This window comes from Spermophilus citellus (assembly GCF_964194105.1).
Source record: "Spermophilus citellus genome assembly, chromosome: 1".
Lineage (NCBI taxonomy): Eukaryota > Metazoa > Chordata > Mammalia > Rodentia > Sciuridae > Spermophilus > Spermophilus citellus.
The window spans coordinates 244713508-244731922 of NC_138182.1; the positions used below are offsets into that span (position 1 = coordinate 244713508).

Here is an 18415-nt window from a genome sequence, read left to right on the forward strand (position 1 = left end):
TTTAAGTAATTTACATTTAATCATACTTCAAATGTTTTTCATAACTCAAACCAAAGCTTAATCAAATAATAAAAACAATTTAACAATAAATAAAACAAAGGTTACTAAAATAATTAAAACATAATCCTTGATGAGAGGTAATAAAAGGTAATAAGAAGGAATGGAATTTTGAAAAGCAAGGCATAAAACATCTGAAACACATCTAGAGCTTCAATTCTCAGACGTTTTTAAATACTAGAAAAGGAAGATAGGAAAATTCATGTATAAGAAAAATGCAAATCTCAAATATAATTTTATTTATTTATTTTTAAGCCAGGGTCTTGCTAGGTTGCCCAGGTTGGCCTAAAATTCCTGGGACTAAGCAATGGTTCTGCCTCAGCCTCCCAAGTAGCTGAAACTAAATGCATGTCCCACAATGCCTGGCATCAAATACAAATTCTGAAATAAAAATATTTAAAAAAATAAATTTTGGAATGCAAAACTATTTGAGAAAAAAAATATGCATCTCTGCCATTTTTCTCTAGTTTAATATCAAGGAAAAACAAGATAATGAAGTATGACAGAATGACAAACCCTTACATTTTCATCAACCACAAGGTGAAGGCCATCTCCCCCTGCTGGAAAAATGTAGTGTTGCAATGGAGTAGGCCTATAATCCGTGTAAATGACATGACAAGGCTGTAAAAAGAAAGAAATAATTACATATACAAACTTTTTATCTCCTCAACATAAAAATGTACATTTGACCCATCCAAAAGATCTCATGTAATTAAAATGGTGACTTAAGCATGCAAAAATAAAATACTTTAAAAGAATATTTTTAAAACTAGTTAAGAGGAAAGAGGAAAAATTAAGTCTACCAAAATCATACAAGACTGTCTCAATTCACCAATTCCCTAATTGGTGATCCTATATTTCAAGTACCCATTACCTACTCCTGGGATAATGTAAGTACACAGAACATGCTCTGTTTCTATGGAATAATATGGTGATACAAAGGATTCCTGAGGTAAATGAACTTTTTGTATCCCACAAATGTTTTTCAAAATCTTTCTAAAGCAGCAGACTGATCTAGCTATCCCAGCAGATCTAGATCCACTGGGTTTCTCTCCTTTAGGCAACATTGGGTGGGAGAGTATTAAAAACCTTCTATAGGAGTGCTCATAAATAGGTTAAAAATAATTTTTCATGAGGATATTAGTGCAGAGGAAAAATTAAGGGCAAAAAAAATTCAGTATGCATAAACAAATAATTGTTACAAGAGCCTGGACACACACTAAATCTGCACTAGCAAAGAAAATGGAAACAAAAGAAAGTGTGACAATGTTACATGGGAAAAATCAAATCAAATTAAATGTTCAAGAGACCACTAGGTACCAAAGCCTTAAGAGGAAAGAAACTCTACTTTGTATTTGTGTCTCATTGTCAGAATAAATACAGTCATTTCCAAACCTGGTGGATAATCAGGATTAACTTAGAAAATTAGAAAAAAATCTATCTTCCAAGGGTTTGAGATGGGACTAGGAAATCAGCATTTCTAAAAAGTTAGATGATTTTGATAAGCTACTTGTATAAGAAATAGTAAGGCTATTCTAATCTGAATAGCATTAGAAGAAAAGTACAGTAAGGCCAATCTGTAAAAATAATAGCATCATCAAGAGAGAAAGAAAATACCTGTTTATGTAAATGGCAAATCCATTCAGCAAACTGTCGGGCATTTGGAATAGTAGCCGAAAGAAAGACGTAGTGAACATTATCAGGAAGCAAAATAATAGTTTCCTCCCATACTACGCCACGCTCTGAAAAAATAAATATACCCTGGAATTCAATGACATTCTGGTGATAATTATCTAAAATTATTTTCTCTTAAGCTTAGTAATTTAAAATGCAGAACACTTTACACAAGCATATTTTTAGCAACAAAACCTACTGAAAACTACTTTTCATCATGAAGCTATGAATTAGAAAGTTGGTACATTAAAACACCATCTACTCTGAAATAGCCTGAAAAAAAAAAAGCAGTTCCAGATTGAATCCTTTCCTTCAGAGTCCCAGTGACAAGGCAGGGAAACAGTATTTCCACTACACTTTAAAAAGCTGGGGTTAATGGCTTGTAGAAAATTATGAAAACAAATTTGGAAGTTAAAATTATTACTGTTCCATATGGCATCTTTCATTTAAATTACCATAATGGTCCTGTGAAGATGAAAGAAAGATCTGATGAACACCAGAATTCTAATAAGTCAGTTTTTATTAAAATGGAAAAAAACCAGGAAAGTCAATTTGACAGTTTCCTCCCTACAATAAACAAATCAACATGGGATTCATGATTTTAAAACCAAAACCACTCTGTTCACGGCTTAATAGAGTGAAGTTGACAAGGATGAAATACTAATAAAAACTTTGTTAAATTCTATTACTTTTATCAAAAACACAGCAAATTCTGTGCTTTTAAATAAAATATCAAATCCTGTTTATAGTGTGTACATATGAAACATTATCCTTTAAACCTCTTTGTTAACATTAACTCTCTCAGAACTCCCAAAATTCCCAGTATACTTACTTTTCCACTATAGTAATGTAATAGCCAGAGTAAAGGATATAAATAATTTTTTCTCTTTGCTCATTTTTATTTCACATGCCTACTTCCACTTTTTACCATAAACACACATTTCAGTTTACTGTAAAAAACTAAACTAACAATAAAAATCAAGAATGTTAACCTTGTAAGAAGTTTTAGAAATTCTTTAATGTTACTGATATTAAAGAGTTCTGTATTAAAAGCAAGCCAGTTGTTTTTTGTTTTGTTTTTGTTTTTTTGTGATATTGGGAATTGAACCCAAGTCCTCAGGCTTTAACACTGATCTATATCCCCAGCCTAATTTGCTGTATTTGAATTTGTATTCTCTCTTTTTTGGTACTGGGGAGTGAACTTAACCACTTAGCCACATCCCCAGGCCTTTTTTGTATTTTATTTAGAGACAGGGTCTCTATGAATCATTCAGGGCCTTGCTCATAAATTGCTGAAGCTGGCTCTGAACTAGAAATCCTCCTGCCTCCGCCTCCGGAGCCCCTGGGATTTATAGGCATGGGCCACAACACCTGGCTTGAATTAGTATTTTCTTACCCAACAAAAGTTACTAAAAGTTATTAAGGAACTTTACTTGAAATCCTGAGGAAAATGTTTCATGATGATTTCTACAATTTAAAAAAGCTATAACTTATTAGAATCCTAGGAACACAAAAATTGAAAGCAAAATTGAGCAGTTTTGGTTCAAAATCTTAATGCCTTTGTTTTTAAGGTCAGAGTCTTTTTCATACATATATATTTTTTAGTTGTCAATGGACCCTTATTTATTTATATGCAGTGCTGAGAATTGAACCCAATGCCTCACATATACTAGGCAAGTGCTTTACAACCAAGCCACCACCCCAGCGCTCCTAATACCATTCTTTAGTGAAATACATGGTATACATCTCAGCACTGTAGAATATACCTGAATCTCTCATGTAATGGATTTCATCAAAAATGACCCAAGCAACTTCTCGCATAACTTCAGAACCTCTGTACAGCATACTTCTTAAAATCTATTAAAAAAAAAGGGGAGGGGAATTTAGCAGGATTTTAGCACAACATCTAATAGACAAAAACTTTATTTTTCCCATTAAGGAATTCTGGATATTCTTTGGATATATTAAAATAATATTAGATGGCTACATATCTCTGACTTCTCAACTTGAATTACTAATCAAATATAATCCAAGAAGAGAACCATTATCATCTCTACTCTCTAGGATATAAAGCCACTTTCTTTTATGCACAGCACTTTCCCAAGGGCTGCACTTCCTAGGATTTGAAAGAAAGTTAAACTATCTTCTAAGACAATGGATCCCACAGTTTGCCCCTTGTTTACTGCATCATCACTTCACAACACAGACTCTTTGTAACAATCTTTTTTATTATTATTTTTATTTTTGGAGTTAAAAGAAAATTTCCATAGATAGATTTGGTGCCTAAGTTATACTGAACACCAAAATGAAAAGTGAGAGATGCTTTTTGTTGACTCTCCAGACAGAACTTAATTTATGCTATTATACTATATTCCTGTAAAATGAAAGGATATTACTAAAGTATGAACAAAAGTACCTCAAACAGTAAAGATAGTTAATCATGTGTAAACCTTAGTTATTAAATATTGCAAAACTTAACTATGATTATAAGAGGCTAAATACTGCATTTTTAAAAAAGCTGATTATTTACTTACTTTAATCAACACTTAGACGATGCAGAGGAAAAAAAAATCACATGGAACAAAAAGAGCCACTACTTATGTATACATAACCAACAAAACATTTTCATGTCACTGACAGTAAAAACTTTAAAGTACTTGAAAAAAAAGAATCCATACAACATAACATGAGGAGTAGCAGTAATTTGGGAATACATTTAATGTTACTAGAACATTTTAAAATAAATTGTATTCATTTCTAATAAGTCTACTGAGAAAATAAAGTATTGTATTTTATCTAAAAAGTGATAAAACATTACATTCTAATTTAATAGATATATTAGCTAAATTTAAAAGGGAAAGTTAAGTGAGGCACTATATAAATTACCTCTGTAGTCATAACAAGACAAGATGCTGTAGGATTAATAGTCACATCTCCAGTCATGAGACCAACATCTTGAAATTCTTCATACATTTCACGGTACTTCTGGTTACTCAAAGCCTTAATTGGGCTGGTAAATATTACACGCTGCTTTTCCCTTAAGGCCAATGCAATGGCGTACCTAAAAATGTAAAATGAAATTAATAATAAAGAAATTATAAAACTTCTTTCAAGTACAGGATCTCAAAAATTGTTACTATGTAGGGGTTGAAGATGCAGCTCAGTGATAGAGCACTTGCCTAGCACATGTGGGGCCCTGGGTTTAGCACCATATAAAGATAAATAAAATAAAGGTATTACACCCATCTACTACTACAAAAAAAAATTTTTTAATTGTTAATATGTAATTTAATGTTCAATCTTTCCTTCATTATTTTCAATACTGACTTTGCAGAACATTTATATCTATTCTATTTATTACAATTATACTAATAAATCTTAAATTCTAAATATAGTAGTATAAATGAATAAGAACGTTTTAATTTTAGCTCTGCTCATTCAGTTAATAAAACTTGATTGCCAATACGAATGGACTACTAATGATTACCCTATTTCCTGCAAGAAAACAACTTTGATATTACTAATGGGCCTCCAAGTTTAGAACCTCTCTGCCTGTCAGTTTATACATTTACAGAGTACGATGAGAAAACCATAGAAAACAAGTGGGTATTTGTTCTCCAGAGTTTCAAAACAAGTCAATCTATATGTACTCTTTTTCCCAGGTATAATAGTAATCAAATCAGTTCTTAACTAAAAGTTATAGTAGGTTCTGATTATAGAAAAGTTCTTCTGCAGCTATGGAATTTATAGTAATACTATTTGTTTTTAACAAAAATTCTGTAAAGTACTTAAACAAAGACCATGAAATTAGAATTACCTCTAACACTATGGTAGATCCTCTTTGTTTAAGATACAGTTTCTGTCCACTACAGCCTTATGATCTAGTTGAGGAACTAAAACAATATTATCACCCAAAATAATGAAACCAGCAATTTAAAAAATTAAAAGTTGTCCCAAAATGATCAAACAGGAATTTTAAGGCATGAAAAAAAAAATACAATTATGCTACATGCATTATCTGAAATGCCTACTTTAAAAAAAAATTAGAAGATATAAAATGAACAGAAAATTATGATCTATAATCAAAGGAAAGTCAGAATTAACAAATTATTCAGAGTGGGACTGGGGTTGTGGCTCAACTGTAGCGTACTCCCCAGTGCATGCAAGGCTCTGGGTTCAATCCTAAGCACCACATAAAAATAAATAAATAAAAATAAAGGCATTGTGTACAACTAAAAGAAATATTAAAAAAAAAAAGAAAGAAAGAATAGAAATTGTTCAGAGTGGCCCAGATAATGGACTTAGCAGAGAAAAACTTCAAAACAGCAATTAGAAAAATGTCCTTAAAATGTGAGAAGTTACTTTCTAAGAATAAGAGAAACTGGACAAAGATTCAATAAGTAGGCAATCTCAACAGAAACCAAAACTATTAAAAACACAACAAATTAGAATTTGAAAAAGGACCTTATCAAGTAAGTATCATAGTAAACTACTGAGTAACAAAGTCTTTGAAAAGCAGCAGCAACAGAAAACAATATGCAGAGGAGAACAAAATACAAAAGAATACCATAATTAAGGCTGACTTCTCATCAGAAACAACAAAGTAGTCAGGCTCAGGGGCATAAGCCTGTAATCCCAGTGGCTTAGCAGGCTGAGAATGGAGGATTGCAAGTTCAAAACCAGCCTCAGCAATTCAGTGAGGCTCTAAGTAGCAAGACCCTATCTCAAAATAAAAAAAAATAAAAATAAAAAGGACTGGGGATATGGCTCAGTGATAAAGTACCCCTGCGTTCAATCCTTGGTACCAAAACCAACCAACCAACAAACCAATAAAGTAGAATGAAATAGCATTAAGAGAATGATTTGTCCTGAGTGTTGAAAGAAAAAAAAAAAACACCAAGAATTCTATATCTAGTGACAATCCTTTAAAAACAAAAAGCAAAATAAAGATTCAAATAAAAACTGAGGAAATTCAGTGTTAACAAACAGATCTATGAAAATTTTTCTTAAAAATACTTCAGGCTGAAAGAAAACACAACCAAAGAATCAAGGAATTAAGACTAAGACTGTATGGTCAGAAACAATGGTGTATACCTAAAATCCCAGGTACTCAGGAGGCTAAGGTAGGAAGATTCCAAGTTCCAGGCCAGACTCTGCAACTTACTTAAGGCCCCCTCTCAAATGAAAAATAATAGTAGGGATGTAGCTCAAAGGTAGAGCACCTCTGGGTTCAATCCCCACTACTGTGACAAAGGAAATAAAGAAAAAAATAAATACATGGGTGTACTTAAAGACCATTATTCTTGAAATTGTGGCATTTCCCAATAAATGGATGAAATGGAGACTATCACAGTAAGTGAAATAGGCCAATCCCCAAAAACCAAAAGGCATATGTTCTCTCTGATATGTGAATGCAAACATAGAATAAGGGTAGGGGGATTAGACTGGATTACAAAAAGGGAATAAAAAGGAAGGGGAGATGGGAATAGGAAAGACAGAACAATGAATCAGACATAACTTTCCTATGTTCATATACGAATACACAACCAATGTTACTCCATATCATGTTAAATCACAAAAATGAGAACCTAATTGGAATAAGTCATACTCCATACATGTATGATATGTCCAAATCCATTCTACGTGTATATTGAAAAAAATAACAAATTTTTAAAAAGGAATATGTAAGGGTGTAAAGATATAATTCATTAAGGAATGCTTATGAAAATAACTAAATATCATTTCAGATATGCTTGACTGATAAAAATTTTAAATTATAGCCTAGAATTAGTAAGGATATAAGGAAACACTTATTGTTTTTAGAGTTATTCATAAGGATATACAGGACAAAAGCACACTTATACATCTAATTAAAACTGTAGTGTATTATATATGGATAGACCACAATGGTTTTATTTATCTCCTGATAGTATTTGGATTATTTCCAATTTTTTCTTCTTAAAAATGTTGCAAAATGTTGAATTGTGCCTCCATGGTAAGCTTGCTGAAAAATTTTTCCTTTTAAATCTTTCCTGTCTGCAAATTTTAAAATAAAAAGTTAAAAATATTAATAAAGGGCTGGGGATGTGGCTTAAGCAATAGTGCGCTCGTCTGGCATGCGTGCGGCCCGGGTTCAATCCTCAGCACCACATACAAACAAAGATGTTGTGTCCGCCGAAAACTAAAAAATAAATATTAAAAATTCTCTCTCTGTTAAAAAAAATATTAATAAAATTATCCTGGAGTTCTGCTACTGAAAGTATTGTTCTTATACCAGACACACTGATTCTCACCTGGGAACTTACTGGATAATCTCTGGCCTCACCCTATCTATAATCACTGAATCATAATCTGTATTTTTTTTAAAGTTTCTAGTTTTTATATATTATTTTATATGTAAAATTCTTTTACATTCTTTGGTTAAATAAACTTATGAGAGTCTTTCTATTGGATAAAATATAGGAAAATAAAATAAAATTTTTAAATTTTTGCTAGTATTTTCTTTTTTAAAATTTTTTATTTGTTTTAATTAGTTATAACAGTAGAATGCACTTATATACTTTGATATATCATACATAGATGGGATATAATTTCTCATTTTTCTGAGTATACATATTTTAGAATCACATTGGTCATACAATCACACACATACATAAACAATGTCTGTTTCATTCTACTATCTTTCTTATCCCCACATCCCCTGCCTTCGCCTCCTTTCACTTCCCTCTAATAATCTAAGGTAATGCTATTCTTCTAAAAACACAATCTACTTTTTTTAGCTCGGCCCAGTTCCTCTCTAACTTTAATATACATATATCACTTGGTGATGACATTAAAATGCAAATTATATTCTAAAAGTGATAAAATATTAATATTTTATAATATAGTATTTAATATATTATAAGCTGCATTTTTAATGTCATCACCAAGTGATATATGTGTATTAAAGTTGGAAGAACTGGGCCAAGCTAAAAAAGTAGATTGTATCCTTCAACATGGATGATATTTTGTAGTCTGTTGCAGACTTGACTTTTTGGGTTTGACTTTTAATAACCTATAATATTTTATTTTTCTATTACCTTTTCTGCTGGCAGCTGAATTAGGTACTATTAACAGGAGGCAATTAAAGTAAAGACCGTAGAAAAAGAAACACATAAAATGACACCAATCACCCTATCATTCCCTTTACTTTGGCACAGTGATATATTTCATGCACCATAAAATTTTTTAAAAAATGTTTAAGTATTTTTTTAGTTGTTGATAGACCTTTATTTTATTATTTATATGCAATGCTGAGAATCTAACCCAGTGACTCACACATGCTAGGCAAGCACTCTACCACTGAGCTACAACACCAACCCCTAGAATTTTATTTCATGTTTTTGGTACAGTCAACACTTATCTAGTCACCTGTTTATTAGTTCTGTCCACACTTTCTTAGCCTATGAAATTTTCTCAGAAAGAGAGGAGTGATTTTGGATTTTGCAGTGTCATCTTATGGCATCAACTCTTCACAGATGTCTTGATCTATTTTCCAGGCCCAAATACAGTACAGTCCTCTACCACTCCAGTTCTGTTCAGTGGAGTTGACTTATTTCTTACCAGTTCATTCCTTTCCAAAAGGTGCTGCAGTTAGATGCTAGTTTCCTCCTAAGGCATAGGTATTATAAAAAATAGGTTTAACTACTCTTAATTCAATTATTTATCTCACTTAGAGAGACAAATGAAATAGTGCTATATTGGGTGCACTATGCTTTTAAAGTTAACGTATATAGTCATTTGCATTCTGGCCATTTATGTAACCTGGTTTTTATTTTTCCTAAAGAGGAGAATTTACATTAGAGAAAGTTTTCACATGTATACAGAAACCTGCTCTCAAATCCTAGGATAGAAAATCAGAGTATTTTAAAAAATTTTTCAGGGTTATGGACACAGTTTTCCTATAATTTTCATGCAGTTAATGTCACTCATTATAAATACTCAGGTCAGTGAGTTTTACTAAGTTACTTTATAACCCTCATCAGTTTTAGGAGACTTGCATCCATACAATTTGCATTCAAATTCACTTGTACCTTCAGCCACAGATAACCATGATTATGTTTTTGGCTATTATAATACAGGTAAAAACATTCCTGTGTAAGTCTTTGGGTCTGTGTTTTCATTTCTCTTGGGTAACCCAGAAATTTAATTTCTACATTTTAATGAAAATAAGTATTTAACTCTTTTGGAAATTGTCAAACTATTTTCCAAAGTGGCATTACCTTTTTTTATTCCTACCAGTAATATATGAGGTGTTAGTTCTCTGTATCACTGCCAACTCTTGGTGTTATTAGTTCTTATTATATCTATTTTAGTGAGTATGTAGTGATGTCATATAGTGGTTTTAATTTGCAGTTCTGTGATGACTAATGATGCTGGTAAGCACTGTTTCATGTACTTATCTATTTATCCATCTTTGGTTATTTAATTTTGATGTTTATTTCAGATTTTTGCTGATATTTTTGATTTGTTAGTCTTGTTGCATTATAAGAACTCTATGAGTAAACAAGTTTTATTGGTAGGGCAGTGCCAGAGATTAAACCCAGTCCTCAGAGTACTTAAATTTATTTTGAAATTCTGAGACAAGTCTTAGATGCCCAGGCTGGGCTCCAAATCACAATATTCTTGTCTTAACTTTCTAGCAGAGGGAAGCAGCTCATATGATGATCAGACAGCAGAGAGAGGGAGAGAGAGAAAAAAAAAGAGAGGAAGAAAGGGAGATACAAAATACATACTCCAAGCCATGCTCCCAATGACCCACCTCCCCCAGCCACAACCTATCTGCCTTCAGTCACTACTTGATTAATCCCATCAGGAGAATGATTCACTAATTGAGTTAAGGCTCTCATAACCCAATCATTTATCCTCTGAACTTTCTTGCATTGTCTCACGTGTGAGCATTTGTGGGAAATTCGCATCCAAACCACTGATTTTAAGTAATTCTTCAGGCGTAAATAGTTAAAGCTCTAAATTTCTCTCTTTAATACTGCTTAAGATGCACCCCATAAATTTTGTTAATACTATGGTTTTGTTTTCATTCATTTTTTAATTTCCCTTTTGATTTTCTCTTATGCTGTTTACTTTTCAAACATTTGGTGATTTTCCTATATCTTTGTGCTCTTTATTTCTAATTTAATTTCTGGTTGGAGAAGATATTTTATATGATTTTAGTAATTTAGTGATTGATATGGTTGGATTTACATTTGCTTTTTGTTGTTGACGTGGCAATTATTTTGATAATATTATTTTGATGTCTCTTTTCTGTTTCATGTTTTCTCCTTTACTACATTCTATCGTGTAAATCACTATTTTTTTAGTATACCATTTTAATTCCCTTTTTGAGTCTTTAGTTTTATTCGAGTTACCTTTTTAGTAGCTGCTCTACTGCTTTTCTCTTCACCTTTATCACAATCACAATTTCTGTAAAATACTATATTGAAATCTTGGCTGTAATTTTTTTGTGCTATTTAATATTATCTCATGTATGTATCTATTTCAACTGCATATACTGTAAACCCAGCAATACAGTTATAATCATTGCTTTAAATTGTCTTATATTTTTAAAAATATTAATTAAATAAAAGTTTAAACATATTTAACAAAGGTGTGTTTGTTCCTACATTAGATACATGCACTATTGAAAAACAGTTGACTCTCCATATTCATAGGTTCTGCATCTACAATTCAACCTACCTCAGACAGAAGATAGGGAAAAAACTTTGTATTAAACCTGACTTTATCATTATTCCCTAAACAATACAGGATAACAGCTACTTACTTGGCATTTACGTTGTATTAGGTAATTATAAGTAATCTAGAAATGACTTAAATATATGAGAGGATGTATGTAGATTACATGTATATAATGTGCCATTTTAAATATAAGTGACTTGAGCATCCATAGATTTTGGTATTCAAGGGGGAAACTGGAACCAATTCCCCACCAATACCAAGGAATGATTGAAATATATAATTTATTGTAGAATTACATTGGTCATACAGTCACATACATACATAAATAATGTCTGTTTCATTCTCTCTCTTTTTTTATTTTTTTTAATTTTTTTTATTGGTTGTTCACAACATTACAAAGCTCTTGACATATCATATTTCATACATTAGATTGAAGTGGGTTATGAACTCCCAATTTTACCCCAAATGCAGACTGCAGAATCACGTCGGTTACACATCCACAATTTTACATAATGCCCTATTAGTAATTGTTGTATTCTGCTACCTTTCCTATCCCCTACTATCCCCCCTCCCCTTCCCTCACATCTTCTCTCTCTACCACATCTACTGTAATTCATTTCTCTCCTTGTTTATTTTCCCATTCCCCTCACAACCTCTTATATGTAATTTTGTATAGCAATGAGGGTCTCCCTTCATTTCCATGCAATTTCCCTTTTCTCTCTCTTTCCCTCCCATCTCATGTCTCTGTTTAAAGTTAATCTTTTCTTCCTGCTCTTCCTCCCTACTCTGTTCATAGTTGCTCTCATTACATCAAAGAAGACAATTTGGTATTTGTTTTTTAGGGATTGGCTAGCTTCACTAAGCATAATCTGCTCTAGTGCCATCCATTTCCCTGCAAATTCTATGATTTTTGTCATTTTTTAGTGCTGCGTAATATTCCATGGTGTATAAATGCCACGTTTTTTTTATCCATTCATCTATTGAAGGGCATCTGGGTTGGTTCCACAGTCTAGCTATTGTGAATTGTGCTGCTATGAACATCGATGTGGCAGTATCCCTGTAGCATGCTCTTTTAAGGTCTTCAGGGAATAGTCCGAGAAGGGCAATAGCAGGGTCAAATGGTGGTTCCATTCCCAGCTTTCCCAGGAATCTCCAAACTGCTTTCCAAATTGGCCGCACCAATTTGCAGTCCCACCAGCAATGTACAAGTGTACCCTCTTCTCCACATCCTCGCCAGCACTTGATGTTGTTTGACTTCATAGTGGCTGCCAATCTTACTGGAGTGAGATGGTATCTTAGGGTGGTTTTGATTTGCATTTCTCTGATTGCTAGAGATGGTGAGCATTTTTTCATGTACTTGTTGATTGATTACATATACTCCTCTGAGAAGTGTCTGTTCAGGTCCTTGGCCCATTTGTTGATTGGGTTATTTGTTATCTTATTGTCTAATTTTTTGAGTTCTTTGTATATTCTGGATATTAGGGCTCTATCTGAAGTGTGAGGAGTAAAAATTTGTTCCCATGATGTAGGCTCCCTATTTACCTCTCTTATTGTTTCTCTTGCTGAGAAAAAACTTTTTAGTTTAAGTAAGTCCCATTTGTTGATTCTTGTTATTAACTCTTGTGCTATGGGTGTCCTATTAAGGAATTTGGAGCCCGACCCTACAATATGTAGATCGTAGCCAACTTTTTCTTCTATCAGACGCAGAGTCTCTGATTTGATATCAAGCTCCTTGATCCATTTTGAGTTAACTTTTGTGCATGGCGAGAGAAAGGGATTCAGTTTCATTTTGTTGCATATGGATTTCCAGTTTTCCCAACACTTTGTTGAAGATGCTATCCTTCCTCCATTGCATGCTTTTAGCCCCTTTATCAAATATAAGATAGTTGTAACTTTGTGGATTAGTCTCTGTGTCCTCTATTCTATACAATTGGTCCACCCGCCTGTTTTGGTACCAGTACCATGCTGTTTTTGTCACTATTGCTCTGTAATATAGTTTGAAATCTGGTATCGCTATACCGCCTGATTCACACTTCCTGCTTAGAATTGCTTTTGCTATTCTGGGTCTTTTATTTTTCCATATGAATTTCATGATTGCTTTATCTATTTCTACAAGAAATGCCGTTGGGATTTTGATTGGCATTGCATTAAACCTATAGAGAACTTTTGGTAATATCGCCATTTTGATAATGTTAGTTCTGCCTATCCATGAACAGGGTATATTTTTCCATCTTCTAAGATCTTCTTCTACTTCTCTCTTTAGGGTTCTGTAGTTTTCATTGTATAAATCTTTCACCTCTTTTGTTAGGTTGATCCCCAAGTATTTTATTTTTTTTGAGGATATTGTGAACGGAGTGTTTTTCCTCATTTCCATTTCAGAAGTTTTGTCGCTGATATACAGGAATGCCTTTGATTTATGCGTGTTGACTTTACATCCTGCCACTTTGCTGAATTCATTTATTAGTTCTAGTAGTTTCTTTGTAGATCCTTTTGGGTCTTCTAGGTATAGAATCATGTTGTCCACAAATAGTGATAATTTAAGTTCTTCTTTTCCTATTTTTATGCCTTTAATTTCTTTTGTCTAATTGCTCTGGCTAGTATTTCAAGGACTAAATTAAATAGAAGTGGTGAGAGAGGGCATCCCTGTCTTGTTCCAGATTTTAGAGGGAATGCCTTCAACTTTTGTCCATTCAGAATGATGCTAGCCTGAGGCTTAGCATAGATAGCTTTTACAATGTCAAGGTAAGTTCCTGTTATCCCTAGCATTCTCTCTTTCTTATCCCCATCCCCTGCCTTCCTCTCGTTTCACTTCCCTCTAATAATCTAAGGTAATGCTATTCTTCTAAGAACACAATCTACTTTTTTTAGCTTGGCCCAGTTCCTTTCTAACTTTAATACACGTATATCACTTGGTGATGACATTAAAAATGCAAATTATAATCTTTAAAGTGATAAAATATTAATATTTTATAATATAATATTTAATATAATATAGTACTTAATAACATAATATTTTAAAATAAAAAAAATAAAAATACAGAAAACATAGGGGCTGGCGTTGTGGCTCAGCACCACATAAAAATAAATAAATAAAATAAAGGAATTTCGGGATGTGGCTCAAGCTGTAGCGTGCTAACCTGGCCCGTGCACGGCACTGGGTTCGATCCTCAGCACCACATACAAATAAAATTTAAAAATAAATAAAATAAAATAAAGGTATGTGTCAACTACAACTAAAAAATATTTTTTAAGAATACAGAAAATATCCAATTATTGTTAAGATAGAGTAATGGGGATTACCTTTACCCACCCAACTGAAACAACTATAAGACAGTTCCATGATGGGGATCCCAGGCAGAACCTAGAGGTTTTCCTAAATTGAATGGATCAACATGTAAGTCTGGGGATGCCAAGGCAATTAAGAGTTTGCAGAGCAGAATACCAGAGAGGAGAAAGTTGCACAGAGAGGGTGCTGAATATCTGCTGAGTCTTTATAAGTATTCAGACAGTACTGACCAGTAAAATCTTAGGCAACTATTTGAGACCAGGCAAAAACCAACCCAAAGAAGCAAAGATAAAAATGACCAAATCTCACTCAGAACTGACTAATTTGGATTTCTACCAACCACCATGGAAAACTTTATGATTCACAAGACACTGGGTGGAATAGCAAGAAGAGTACTGAGTAGTGAGAAACATTTGTCCACCATTAGGCTAAATGCTGCTCTGATCCTGCCTAAAATAATCATAAAAGTAAGCCTCAATAGGAAGACATTTTCCCAAGTAATTTATAACACAAAACACATATCTCAAGTATGTACAGGAATGAAACATAAGACCAATGACCAAATTAGTAAATAAGGATGTTAAACATTACATAACTATATTCTACATGCTCAAGAAAATAACATGTTAAGTAGAAACCTAGAAAACACTGAAAGACCTAAGTCAAACTTTAAAGATGAAAAATACAGTGTCTACGATGAAAAACATAGGAGAAAGGCAGATTTGATACCGCAGAAGAGTTATGAATAAACTTGAAGCCATGGCAATAGAAACTACCAAAATGAATCAAAATAAACACCAAAAAATAATAGCAAGTAAAATATCAGTGGATTCTGGAACAACTTAAAGTGGCCAACTATGATTGAAATCCTCAAAAGACTAGAGTGATGGGAAAATATTTTAAAATTTCCCAAATTTGATGAAAACCATAACAAACCCACAAATCTAAGAGGCCAACAAACTCAAGCACGAGAAACAGAAAAATATCACGTAAAGTCACAACATGGTCAAGCGATTAAAAACTAAAAACAGCCAAACAACCAATCAAAGCAGTACGTAAAGAAGCAGGAATATACTTTTACATAATGAAAGAAAAAGTCTAATATATCAAAACAGATCAGAAAATAACCCAGACAAAAGCGGTAATAACCAGAACATTTAAAAAGTTTTCTAACTGTATTCCATATTTTCAAAAAACTAAAGGAATGTTAAGATACATGGGATATATTAAAAATACAGGTTTGAGTCATAATCCTGAAAGATACAAACCTGAACACTGTAATTCTTAATGCTGAAATCTCCCAAAATCAAAATGCCCCAAACTCAAAAACTCAAAAAGGTAAAAGAAAAAATTTCAAGTTCTTTAGAAGATGTTTATGTACATTTGTAAGGAAATCTGAGAAATATATAAAACACAGAAGAACACTTAATAGGCCACTTTACATAATATAGCAGGCTATATTAACATATTATTTTTGTGAGCATAAACACTCAGATATATTGATAGATGCATGGGTGTAACAATTATGAGCAGATGAACCATAATAGGTCAAAAAGTAAAATGTATATCACTATGATTAGTAATTGTGTGTACTGAGCTTTTAAATTTCAATAATTTGAAATAATGTAATAAACAACCCATCTTTTTAAGGAGACCTATCAAAAATTGATAAGTTGCCACTCCATGGGCAGCTTGCCCAAAGAATCAAGATCTCAAGAAACTTTAACTTTCACAAAGGCAGATGTACAAAAAGGATGTCTCTTTTATTTACTGATAAAGTTTCAATGTTTTTCTGTTCAGGGACAGTGCTTAAATACGAATCAATGTTGCAGTAATGCACTTTCAAATAATTAAATTTTCAAAAAACACAAAACATAAATTAGAGTTCTCTTTATTTAATTTATTCTCCAATATTAGAAGTGAAGCAAAGATGAAACACAGAGCATAACTTTTTTTTTTTTTTTAATGCTGGAAAATAGTAAAAAAAAAGGCTGAAGTATATATAATTCAATGGCAGAGCACTTGCCCAGTATGATCATTTGCCTGGGTCTAATGGCAAGAAACAAAAAAGTGAAAAAAAAAAAAAATGCTAAGGAAAAAAAAAATTTTTCAACATATAAAAAACTGCCTATAGGGACAGATTTTGGGCAACTGTACCAATGTAGTCTTAAGAGTTGGCCAACTTTCATGACTGTTAATTTTATTTCCAAGCATCATGTGGCTATCACAGCTGTTTTTCCTCTTTTAGGCACATGTCTTCTTAAAGAATATGTTCATATTCATTCTCTATAAAGCAGATCTTCCTGACCCACTTGAGATTCACATACTCATCTCCACTAGAAACACTCTCATTTTAAAAACATACAGAATTGTGCTCACAACAGAAAACACACTAATTCCTTCCAAGAATTCATCCTTCTACAACTTTCATGTAGACATTTTTTCCCCATTGGAAACTGTGGTTTTCAGGATTTTGTCAAATTTTCAACTTTTGGGATTTTTATTTTTTGGGACTGATCTTCAGGACTTTAGGGATCTACATCTTCCAGGATTTCAATACTCCTGAAAGACTATGACATTCAGGATTGTACTTTATGGTATTATGATAAGGAACAAAAAATAAATAAGTTGGACTTCTAGCAAAGAAAACCACAATATCTGAAATTTTAAAATAAGGCATCTAAATGAGATTAATGGCAGATTTAACAATTCAGAGGATTAATGAATTTGAGATGCTGTATTAGAAATGACCCCAAAATAAAACATTAAAAAAAGTGAACATAGAATCAGTAAGTTGAGATAACTGTCATAAAGTAAGTGGAGTCCTAGAAGGACAACCATGGGATCACTGCAAAAAACAAACCCGAAATCCATGAAAACTACACTAGGGTGTATCATAAGCAAAAATATTTAAAACCAGTGATAAAGATAGAATATTTAAAGCAGACCCAGAAAAAAAAAAAAAGACATATACAGAGAAACAAAGGATCTCAGAGAATTTTTTTGGTCACAAACTGTGCAAGTCAAAAAGGTGATCTTAAAAATATTAGAATTCTAACTAAGGAAAAATATATTTTCAAAAATGAGAAAGACTATTTTAGATGTATACAAGTTAACATAATTTCTCATTAGTAGACTTACACTAATATTTAAAGAACTTAAATATTAAATATTTAAAGAATTTCTTCGGGCCGGGGTTGTGGCTCAGTGACAGAGCACTTGCCTAGCACGTGTGAGGCACTGAGTTCGATCCTCAGCACCACATAAAGATAAATAAATAAAATAAAGGTGTTGTGTCAAAAAATATTAAAAAAAAAAAAAAAAAAGAATTTCTTCATGCAGAAGGAAAATGATACCACCCAGAACTTGGATCAAACATAATTTATCAAGATTTTAAAAACATTTTACAAATATATCAAATAAAACATAAAAAAGATTGTGGGATACAGCTAAAACAATGTTAGATAAAGTTTACCTCATTAAATTATGCGTATGTTAGGAAAAAGATATCTCAAATTAATTACCTCAACTTTTTATCCTAAAGAAACTATTAAAAGAGTAACTAAAGCCCAAAATTAATGAAAGGAAGAATAAGATCAGAGAGAAAGTCAATAAAAAGGAAAACAGAATAGAGGAAAATCAATGAAATCAAAAGCTGAAATTTTA

The 18415-nt window shown here is 32.4% G+C and overlaps 1 protein-coding gene across 4 annotated transcripts in view; it reads right to left on the minus strand.

The window, feature by feature from the left end:
• Window positions 1–18415, minus strand: part of MTREX (Mtr4 exosome RNA helicase) — a 100947-nt gene that overhangs the window by 68411 nt on the left and 14121 nt on the right. For all 4 annotated transcript variants that reach the window (XM_081306665.1, XM_081306664.1, XM_081306666.1 and 1 more), the window contains 4 exons: window positions 4618–4792; window positions 3498–3588; window positions 1675–1799; window positions 580–678 (listed from right to left, as the gene is read on the minus strand). In XM_081306665.1, the coding sequence (XP_081162791.1) occupies window positions 580–678; window positions 1675–1799; window positions 3498–3588; window positions 4618–4792 (490 nt within the window). The remainder of the gene's footprint in view (window positions 1–579; window positions 679–1674; window positions 1800–3497; window positions 3589–4617; window positions 4793–18415) is intronic.